General features: G+C 37.0%; 1 protein-coding gene and 1 long non-coding RNA gene across 2 annotated transcripts; one reads left to right on the top strand and one right to left on the bottom strand.

Moving 5' to 3' along the window:
• Positions 1 to 1472: 1472 nt before the first annotated feature.
• LOC117319835 (excitatory amino acid transporter 1-like) lies at positions 1473 to 9036 on the top strand (the record flags this gene model as incomplete). Its single annotated transcript, XM_033874560.1, has 5 exons — positions 1473 to 1599; positions 2239 to 2468; positions 2809 to 3013; positions 3701 to 3835; positions 8421 to 9036. Coding segments are annotated over 5 exons (1031 nt in total), but the record flags the coding sequence as incomplete, so codon positions are not given.
• A 1227-nt stretch (positions 9037 to 10263) lies between these two features.
• LOC117319834 lies at positions 10264 to 11859 on the bottom strand. Its single transcript, XR_004530839.1, has 2 exons — positions 11712 to 11859; positions 10264 to 11337 (listed from the first exon to the last, which is right to left on the bottom strand). It is a non-coding gene; the product is annotated as an uncharacterized LOC117319834 (long non-coding RNA).
• Between the last annotated feature and the right edge of the window lie 23 nt (positions 11860 to 11882).

Genomic DNA, 11882 nt, shown 5'->3' on the forward strand with positions numbered 1-11882 from the left:
ATGGTGACATATGATATATGACAGCAATGAATGCAACAAAGGAATTTTTAAGTCCTTTTTCGCTTTGCATGAGTTCAACTAGTTTTCATACTATACTGATTATCTGTTTCAGAAATCTTGTTCCCGACAACTTATTCCTAGCTACATTTCAACAGGTAATAGAGACATATGTGCTACGTACTTCACGGCATTATAAATAACAATTGTAAAAATACAAATGTACTGCCTACATATTTCTTTTCTAAATGTTTCTACATATTTCTTTTCTAAAGGTTACTCATGTAAGATTATTTATTTTTGTGAGTATTGGATTGTAATACTTTCCGTTTCACCTTTCGACAAATACTATTTTCATGTTTAAGATGCAGACGAGCTACCAATTGCAGAATAAATCAATACCAACCAACAACACTAAGGAAACACAGACGAAAATCCCTGAATACGTTGACGGCGTAAACGCTCTGGGTAACTATTAATGATAAGATAAGAGAGAGGTTCTAATATTTTCTACCATGTTAGGTAATTAGTTTAGCATAATTTGGCATTACCACCAACTCTCCCGATTTTGCCAATGAAATTAATCAGAAATCTTGGAAAAGTGAAGTGCAGCTTCCTGTCTATATTTTGTTGTTCAACTAGGCTCACTTCCATTTTGAAACTTCCTTGCTTGATCACCACACTTTTGGTAGACAGCATCACTAATGTGTACTATGCTGACATGCGGTGTCGTTTTATATTCATCATCACCTTTTATACAAAAAAAAACTTATTTTCTCATGGATTAATGTTCGCGAATTCCGCGGACGATTAAAAATCGCAAAAAATTTATCATCGCAAATAGCTTCGATCATCGATACAGAAGGCATTATATGTCTGTAAATCGCAGCGAAAAAAGTCATTAGGCATGAAAATACGAAATTAAGTCATAGCGAAAATAAGCTGTTCTATAGTATTATATTTAAAGCCACTGTTCACTTGTATGGGGATTGTTACTTCCTGTGTAACTGTTCAATCCTGTAACTGTACAATCATGTAACTGTACATTACTGTAACTGTACATTCCTGTAACTGTACATTACTGTAACTGTACGCTCCTGTAACTGTACATTCCAGTAACTGGACATTCTTGTAACTGTACATGGCTTTGACTGTATATTCTGTAACTATATATTCAGGTAAGTTTTTATTCCTGTAACTGTACATTCCAGTAACTGTACAATTATGTAACTGTACATTACTGTAACTGTACAATCCTGTAACTGTACATTACTGTAACTGGACATTCCAGTAACTGTACAATTATGTAACTGTACATTACTGTAACTGTACAATCCTGTAACTGTACATTCCAGTAACTGTACAATTATGTAACTGTACATTACTGTAACTGTACAATCCTGTAACTGTACATTACTGTAACTGGACATTCCAAATGATGTTAATATCTATTGACCTAATTACTTTTTTATAAGGCATATTGACAATCAGTGTCCTGGTTGGTATCTGTGCCGGGAAGGCAAAGCAGGAAGGAGAAGCGTTTAGGGCATTCTTCACTTCTTCCTTCAGAATTCTGTTACATCTTATGCGTCTCTTTATGTGGTGAGTATCACATTGGATAGTACCGTTATTACTAGTTATAGACGCACAGCATGCCCAGATACTGTCATCAACTTGCATTGGCAGTTGAAGTCACCCAAGACATCTTCACACGTATCATATTGCTTAGTGGAGAGATGTCTTGTTTTGTTACTTTGAAGCTAATTTGGATTTGTCGAAAGTAAAGATCGACGTAAGTGGCTCCCGTTGACGCCATTTATTTTGGCAAACACACAGTATGTTTTAAATGAACTGTGAGTACTAGTGTTACAGTAACTGTTTTACGAACCATCACTATTGATGGTATTGTCATCACTAAAAGAAACCCCATTAAATAATATTACTAATGATTATCGAAATAGTTAACTCTTGTACTGAAAGTAAGAAAAGAACTGTACAAGACACATGAAACATCTTTCAGCACAAATTGAGAGATCTAGAACCATACAGCTGTTTCATCCTTCTATGACTTGCCAATGATGCCAGGGGCTTAACGTATTAATGCCTAGAAGGAAACTTAGACTCAAAATAGGCTGACATCAATGACAAAATCTAGCACTGTAATTTAATAAAATTCATAATAGCCATTCCTAGATTTCAAAAGAATTAAACATAAGCTAGATCGATTGTTTCTTTTCACAGGTGTACACCTCTAGGACTTTTGAGTCTGTTGGCTAAGACTGTCTCCAGTGCCGACAATCAGCTTGATGACCTAGCCAACATTGCTATGTACCTCGTGACAGTAACGGTGGGACAGTGCCTTGTTGTCATGGTGATAGTACCGGTGGTATACGTCATCGTTAGACGGGCCAATCCGGTGTATCTATACTATACACTTAGAGAACCAATAATGCTCGCATTTGCTACGGGCAGTACGTAAGCACGTTGATTTGTTACCATACATGCAAATTTCAAACAATAGCTATATGTTACATTGGATACCAAAAAGGATTTAGTAGAACATTTATTAAAATCTTGACTGTAGTGTAATATCTATTATTTATTTAATGTCTGTTTTGTTCCCGAGTCAATTATTTTATATATATTTAGAGTAAAAAAACAATTTCGATGTTCGATAAAAAAGCACAAAAGACATATCAAAAATAAAAACATCAGAATTGTTTGCTGAATATTGGTCATATCAAAGTCGGCATTTAATGTTACTTATTCACTTAGTCAAGGTCGCGTTGTATTGTTTCTGATACACTATAGTTTATTACAGCGCTGCTGTTATACCGGATACGGTTAAAATCCTGGTGAATGAGATGAGAGTGGACAAACATGTCACCCAGGTGGTCGTACCCCTATCCACTACCATAGGGAGATGTGGTTCAGCCTTATACGTGTCTGTGTCGTGCATCTTTCTGCTTCGAACACAGACTTCAGACTCTAACGCTGAATCTGTAGTTCTTATTTGGTAAGATACATGCTGTGGTAGTTTAATATTTGAAGTGTACAGTATGAAAATAAAATATAAGAAACACTGAGTGATATATGGGCATGCAATATGCTAGAATATTCAAAATGTGACGTCATTACTCTACAATGACGTAATTATTACACAGAGAATAAGCAATACTACCAAAGCATGTGTTAAGTAGATAAGTATGTAAATAAGTTTTATTGTGTTATGACGCATGCAATAACGCGAAAATTCAAGTGAATTCTTACCACTTTAATACATATTGATGTGATTTACTCCACTGCTCGTTCAGCCAATCAAAAGCAACGTTAATACCCAGCGGCGACATAAATCTTTGTTATAGGGTTCGAAATTAACTCTATATAACTAGCAAAATACCAGTTAAATTGCACGAAATGCTAGTTAAAAAAATGACTACTCGCAAATGTTTGCTGGTATGTTTTCCACGACAATATGTTCATATACGTGATACATGAGCATAAATAGTGAAAATATGAGTGGAAAAAAGATACCAACATTCGAAATTATGATTTTATGACGAATGAAACCTTTCCGACAAGTGTTGTGATTCCTGTATTTTCTCTGCTTTACTTTGCATTTAAATTAATGAAAAACTGAAAAAACTGCTTGTTTCAAGCGGAGATAAATTGTTTAAATGTAACCATGATGTTGAATTTTCAGTCTGATGGCTACGTTGTTATCTACGGCATCCCCTTCTGTTGCGGGGTCGAGTATGTCTGTCATCATCCTCATTGTGTCGAACTTCAACATACCTTCTGACATGGTCGGCATACTGTTTTCGACCGACTGGATAATGTACGTATACAGACCATGAAAAAATAGATATTATTAGTCAGGAAAACGATACCGGGATGGGTTCTTGTTGGATCTTTCCAGATGTCATAAATTACGCGCTTTCAGTTACAAAGTGAGGGTTACTAGGAATAGTATGTGTTCCTAAAGGCTAAGGCAAAAAACATTAATCAAATGTGGCGCCCTGTTGATACATACAAAACACCAATATAATGTGGCGCCGAGTTGATACATATAAACATCAATATAATGTGGCGCCCTGTTGATACATACAAAACATAAATATAATGTGGCGCCCTGTTGATACATACAAAACATCAATATAATGTGGCGCCGAGTTGATACATACAAAACATCAACATAATGTGGCGCCCTGATACATACAAAACATCAATATAGTGTGGCGCCGAGTTGATGCATATAAACATCAATCTAATGTGGCGCCCTGTTGATACATACAAAACATCAATATAATGTGGCGCCCTGTTGATACATACAAAACATCAATATAATGTGGCGCCCTGTGGATACATACACAACATCAATCTAATGTGGTGCCCTGTTGATACATACAAAACATCAATCTAATGTGGTTCCCTGTTGATACATACAACAACAATCAAATGTGGTGCCCTGTTGATACATACAAAACATCAACCTAATGTGGCGCCCTGTTGATACATACAAAACATCAACCTAATGTGGTGCCCTGTTGATACATACAACAACAATCTAATGTGGCGCCCTGTTGATACATACAAAACATCAATCTAATGTGGTGCCCTGTTGATACATACAAAACATCAATCTAATGTGGTGCCCTGTTGATACATACAAAACATCAATCTAATGTGGCGCCCTGTTGATACATACAACATCAATGTAATGTGGCGCCCTGCTGATACATACAAAACATCAATCTAATGTGGTGCCCTGTTGATACATACAAAATATCAACCTAATGTGGTGCCCTGTTGATACATACAACATCAATCTAATGTGGCGCCGTGTTGATACATACACAACATCAATCTAATGTGGCGCCCTGTTGATACATACAAAACATCAATCTAATGTGGCGCCCTGTTGATACATACAAAACATCAATATAATGTGGCGCCCTGTTGATACAGACAAAACATCCATCTGATGTGACGCCCTGTTGAATCATATAAACATCAATCTAATGTGGTGCCCTGTTGATACATACAACAACAATCTAATGTGGCGCCCTGTTGATACATACAAAACATCAATCTAATGTGGCGCCGTGTTGATACATACAAAACATCAATCTAATGTGGCGCCCTGCTGATACATACAAAACATCAATCTAGTGTGGCGCCCTGCTGATACATACAAAACATCAATGTAATGTGGTGCCCTGTTGATACACACAAAACATCCATCTGATGTGGCGCCCTGTTGAATCATATAAACATCAATCTAATGTAGTGCCCTGTTGATACATACAAAACATCAATCTAATGTGGTGCCGAGTTGATACATACAAAACATCAATCTAATGTGGTGCCCTGTTGATACATACAAAACGTCAATGTAATGTGGCGCCCTGTTGATACATACAAAACATCAATCTAATGTGGCGCCGTGTTGATACATACAAAACATCAACCTAATGTGGCGCCGTGTTGATACATACAAAACATCAACCTAATGTGGTGCCCTATTGATACATACAAATACTAATATAATGTGGTGCCCTATTGATACATACAAAACATCAATCTAATGTGGCGCCCTGTTGATACATACAAAACATCAATCTAATGTGGCGCCCTGTTGATACATACAAAACAACAACCTAATGTGGCGCCCTGTTGATACAGACAAAACATCAATCTAATGTGGCGCCGTGTTGATACATACAAAACATCAATCTAATGTGGTGCCCTGTTGATACATACAAAACATCAATCTAATGTGGTGCCCTGTTGATACATACAAAACGTCAATGTAATGTGGCGCCCTGTTGATACATACAAAACATCAATCTAATGTGGCGCCCTGTTGATACATACAAAACATCAATCTAATGTGGTGCCCTGTTGATACATACAACAACAATCTAATGTGGCGCCCTGTTGATACATACAAAACATCAATATAATGTGGCGCCGAGTTGATACATATAAACATCAATATAATGTGGCGCCCTGTTGATACATACAAAACATAAATATAATGTGGCGCCCTGTTGATACATACAAAACATCAATATAATGTGGCGCCGAGTTGATACATACAAAACATCAACATAATGTGGCGCCCTGTTGATACATACAAAACATCAATATAGTGTGGCGCCGAGTTGATGCATATAAACATCAATCTAATGTGGCGCCCTGTTGATACATACAAAACATCAATATAATGTGGCGCCCTGTTGATACATACAAAACATCAATATAATGTGGCGCCCTGTGGATACATACACAACATCAATCTAATGTGGTGCCCTGTTGATACATACAAAACATCAATCTAATGTGGTTCCCTGTTGATACATACAACAACAATCAAATGTGGCGCCCTGTTGATACATACAAAACATCAACCTAATGTGGCGCCCTGTTGATACATACAAAACATCAACCTAATGTGGTGCCCTGTTGATACATACAACAACAATCTAATGTGGCGCCCTGTTGATACATACAAAACATCAATCTAATGTGGTGCCCTGTTGATACATACAAAACATCAATATAATGTGGCGCCCTGTTGATACAGACAAAACATCCATCTGATGTGACGCCCTGTTGAATCATATAAACATCAATCTAATGTGGTGCCCTGTTGATACATACAACAACAATCTAATGTGGCGCCCTGTTGATACATACAAAACATCAATCTAATGTGGCGCCGTGTTGATACATACAAAACATCAATCTAATGTGGCGCCCTGCTGATACATACAAAACATCAATCTAGTGTGGCGCCCTGCTGATACATACAAAACATCAATGTAATGTGGTGCCCTGTTGATACACACAAAACATCCATCTGATGTGGCGCCCTGTTGAATCATATAAACATCAATCTAATGTAGTGCCCTGTTGATACATACAAAACATCAATCTAATGTGGTGCCGAGTTGATACATACAAAACATCAATCTAATGTGGTGCCCTGTTGATACATACAAAACGTCAATGTAATGTGGCGCCCTGTTGATACATACAAAACATCAATCTAATGTGGCGCCGTGTTGATACATACAAAACATCAACCTAATGTGGCGCCGTGTTGATACATACAAAACATCAACCTAATGTGGTGCCCTATTGATACATACAAATACTAATATAATGTGGTGCCCTATTGATACATACAAAACATCAATCTAATGTGGCGCCCTGTTGATACATACAAAACATCAATCTAATGTGGCGCACTGTTGATACATACAAAACAACAACCTAATGTGGCGCCCTGTTGATACAGACAAAACATCAATCTAATGTGGCGCCGTGTTGATACATACAAAACATCAATCTAATGTGGTGCCCTGTTGATACATACAAAACATCAATCTAATGTGGTGCCCTGTTGATACATACAAAACGTCAATGTAATGTGGCGCCCTGTTGATACATACAAAACATCAATCTAATGTGGCGCCCTGTTGATACATACAAAACATCAATCTAATGTGGTGCCCTGTTGATACATACAACAACAATCTAATGTGGCGCCCTGTTGATACATACAAAACATCAATCTAATGTGGCGCCGTGTTGATACATACAAAACATCAATCTAATGTGGCGCCCTGTTGATACATACAAAACATCAACCTAATGTGGCGCCCTGTGGATACAGACAAAACATCCATCTGATGTGGCGCCCTGTTGAATCATATAAACATCAATCTAATGTGGTGCCCTGTTGATACATACAAAACATCAATCTAATGTGGTGCCCTGTTGATACATACAAAACATCAATCTAATGTGGTGCCCTGTTGATACATACAAAACATCAATCTAATGTGGTGCCCTGTTGATACATACAAAACATCAATCTAATGTGGTGCCCTGTTGATACATACAAAACATCAATCTAATGTGGTGCCCTGTTGATACATACAAAACATCAATATAATGTGGCGCCCTGTTGATACATACAAAACATCAATCTAATGTGGTGCCCTGTTGATACATACAAAACATCAATCTAATGTGGTGCCCTGTTGATACATACAAAACATCAATCTAATGTGGTGCCCTGTTGATACAGACAAACATCAACCTAATGTGGTGCCCTGTTGATACATACAAAACATCAACCTAATGTGGTGCCCTATTGAAACATACAAAACATCAACCTAATGTGGTGCCTTGTTGATACATACTAAACATCAATCTAATGTGGCGCCCTGGTGATACATACAAGAGTAATTATCAAGATGTGTATATACTCTATATCGATCGACTAATTCTGAGTTAAACCAGAATATAAATTATTATAGTATAGTTTTGCGAGTCATCTTCTCATAATGAAAACCAGAGTGGCGATAACGGAGCAATATTATGCTAAGGGTAGTCTTTTCTTATTTCAGAGACCGTATCCGTACCGCAACGAATTACCTTGTACAAGTCCTTGGAACTATTATAATCAACTCAATATGTGTTCAGCCCCCGCCGAAATTCCGCCGCCCTTCCTCCGACTCAATGGACTTAAACAGCATTTCGATGCGCGATTCAGCCCTGTCAAACGCCGTCTTCCTTACCTCTGATGGAAGAAGATCTGGCAGCTCGTCCACGTCCAATCTGATTCGCCAAATGTCTAGTGCAAGTGATCTTAATACCATTCCGTTGAGGGATGCCTCCGTGTCAAACGACACCTGCCAAACCTCTGAAGAACGCAGACCTAGTGTAATTTTCACAGTTTAATACAATTTTCTTCATGTACGTGTCTACGCCAAGTGCCATTTGTCTTATTTCAGCTTCAAGACGATGTGAAACCAACTCCTTGATGTTGTTAGTTTCTGTCAAATATGTTTTCTTGTGTACTTCTGGCAACGCAGGTTTTGCATATTCCCTGCTTGTATTTGAGAACTCAATTCATATCAAATTTTGTTTACATCCCATCAACGGCTGGGATTAGTGGTCTTCATTTCAAAGACACATGGATTTATATAAAACTGTTCGTATCAATGCGATGTCCAGCTGAAACTCCTGGTTTTTTTGGGGTTTTTGTTTATAGATAATCCGGGGTATATTACATTATATGGCATATCTATGGAATCCCGCGACAACTGTTTGCTGTCTACTGTTTACTGCTTACAACCAACTGCCTACTGCGTAAAAGCAGGGGTGTTTTCTTTAAAACCGAGAATAACATTTGCATCGATTTACTTTTCCGGCCATATGACCCGAAAGGTCAGGATAACCTATAGCTATAGTCATCGTGCTTCTTCCGTCATATCTGATTAAAATCATATCTTGAAGATTAGGGTAGGATTAGTTTACGGAACAGGAGCGCAGATAAAGATGATTTTAATCAGATTGCCGACCGCCATGCCTAAACTTTTCACGTTTCAAACTTCTTGTCTACTCTGCTGGTAGGACTAAGAATTGTACCTGCTGTCCCCACTGCATGATCGTAAGAGGCAACTAAATTTGGGGTAATATTGTTTTCTCTTCTTTCTTGCAACTTTATTCTGTCTAATGTCTCCCTTGACACTACCTCACTTTCGGCCTTTAGTTGAGCTGTGAAGAAGGCTTTTGGTTGTCCCTTGGTCGAGTCATACCAGAGTGTATGAAAATGGTAGTTGTTACTCCTGCTTAGCGCTCAGCTTTTTTGCGAGTGGTACGACTTGTTTGCCTGTTGTCAGTATAATGTGACTGGGCGGGGTGTCTTCAGTACGTTTCAGTGAAGTACCACCATCAAGTCGGCATCAGTTCCGTACTATCACAAGTAGACCACAGGGGCATGTCTAGTCTTATATTAAAAAGTAGCAAGAAATGCATGTCTTCATGATAGGTATTTCTGGCTTTTTTTTAAATACAAGACTAGACATGTCCCTGTGAGGAGACGAACACTCGCATACGGTAGCCTCCCAAAACACAAACAATTCACCACACTCATTCATCGCACTATGGGAAGGTCGTCCTTAAATAACACTAGCTGTTGATAGGACGTTACAAAATGTAAAACCAATGCAGAAAATAGAAGAAGTTCTTTTAAATATTTCTTCTTCTCTAGGAATGACAGACTTTTGTCATAATTTGATTACAACTATTCTTGGGTGAGCAGCTCCAAATATATGAAAATATTTGTAATATAACTTCAATGACAGCGTGTTTCCGTGATCAGACATACCCTAGTTAATGATGCAGGCCCTCTGGATCTCGTTTCAACCATAAAATGTATACGTAAAATAAATACAAATCACTTTCTGAAAATCGTCAAGGTATTTTAATATTGCACAAATTATTTCAACATTTCACTAAATGTAATATTAATCATAGAAATACAAATAATACACAATGGTCAGGCAAAGTACTGTTCAGTTTACTGAATTACTGCAATTGATCTTCTATTAAATTTGAATTGTTTCTGACTGAACCAAATAATTTAGTCCAAACATGCGTGATACAGGTCATGATCTCAGTTTTGACAGCAGATATATTCACATGTAATTCAAGCAGACATTCAAACAGAAAAGGCTCTTCCCAACGATATCATAGTCCAAGTCTTTAAAATAACTGTTCGCAAAATAATCCAATTCTTTAAAATGGTTATTACTAATGACATTGAAATCCATCTCATATATCTAAGACCAGTATTATCATCACCTAATGATATTAACTGTGCAAAAATTACATGAATTGTATTACTATTGGAATGAAAGTTATATTGATAATTAAAACTCATCAAATAAAACGCAAGTTCGTAGGGCTATAATCCAGCAAAATACCTAAATAACGGGAGGAATCCAGGTTTAACAAAAAAGTACAGAAAAAGAAGTGATTTAATTAAAATAGTACCATATGATAATCCAGGTTTTCTCTCAAACCTACCACACATACTTTTTTTTTATTTCTGGAGTCATCCTGTAGTGTATATATTTTACTGTAATAGCCCTTATTGGACTTTCACATATTTCCTTCTCCATCTGTTTTCATCCTCTTGTGTCTCTTCTGTACTCTGTTTCATGTTTGTTTGACATAAACTTTTATTCCTTCTGTCTCTTCTTCTGTCTTTCCTCCTCATTTATTTAGCACAATTTCTGTCTCTCCTCTTCTGTCCATCCTTGTATATCTCTCTCTCTCTCTCTCATACACATTCCAAATTATCTCCCCTTTCTCTCTCCCATATTCTTGTATTTTCAGTCTCCCTTTCTACTTTCTCTACATCATTAAATAACATTTATCTTCTTCTCTCATTCATATTGTGTGTGTCATTTAATATCCCTAACAGCTTCACCTCAATCCTGTTGCATCATAGATAGTACTGTATTGTCAAACAGCCTGCAAAAGAAGAAAATATTGTCAAGATCACAGACTACACATTAACACCATATATAATAGTTATAATATTTGACCTGGTCTGATCTGCAGAGGGATTGGAAATAAAACATTCTATCCTAAATCTGGAAGGTGTGTGTAAATAAATGTGTGTGTAAATAAATAATAACTAATCAAATTTTTATTTTTTTTACAATTCATGGGTGACATTGACAACCAATCATACAATGGTAGATAATCTGGAATTTGAGTTCAACCAATAGTCAATAAATGTTTTTATCCAGTTCCAAACATTACCTTCTGGTATAGAATGACATCATCTGATTTATTGAATTATACACATAAACAGCTCTAATTAATATTTAATACACACTTACCTAGAGGAAATGTTCTCTCCTGGAGTGTAGAATGGATTACAAAGCATGTCAACATAGCCATTGTGGAGTTTGCGGAACATCTGAAAATGTTTAAAACATTTCTCACATTTGAACAAAACTTAACAGCTGATCCATTTATGACTTCCAGTCGAGTCAAGTACTAACATTTTT

This window comes from Pecten maximus, unplaced genomic scaffold (genome assembly GCF_902652985.1).
Source record: "Pecten maximus unplaced genomic scaffold, xPecMax1.1, whole genome shotgun sequence".
Classification (NCBI taxonomy): domain Eukaryota; kingdom Metazoa; phylum Mollusca; class Bivalvia; order Pectinida; family Pectinidae; genus Pecten; species Pecten maximus.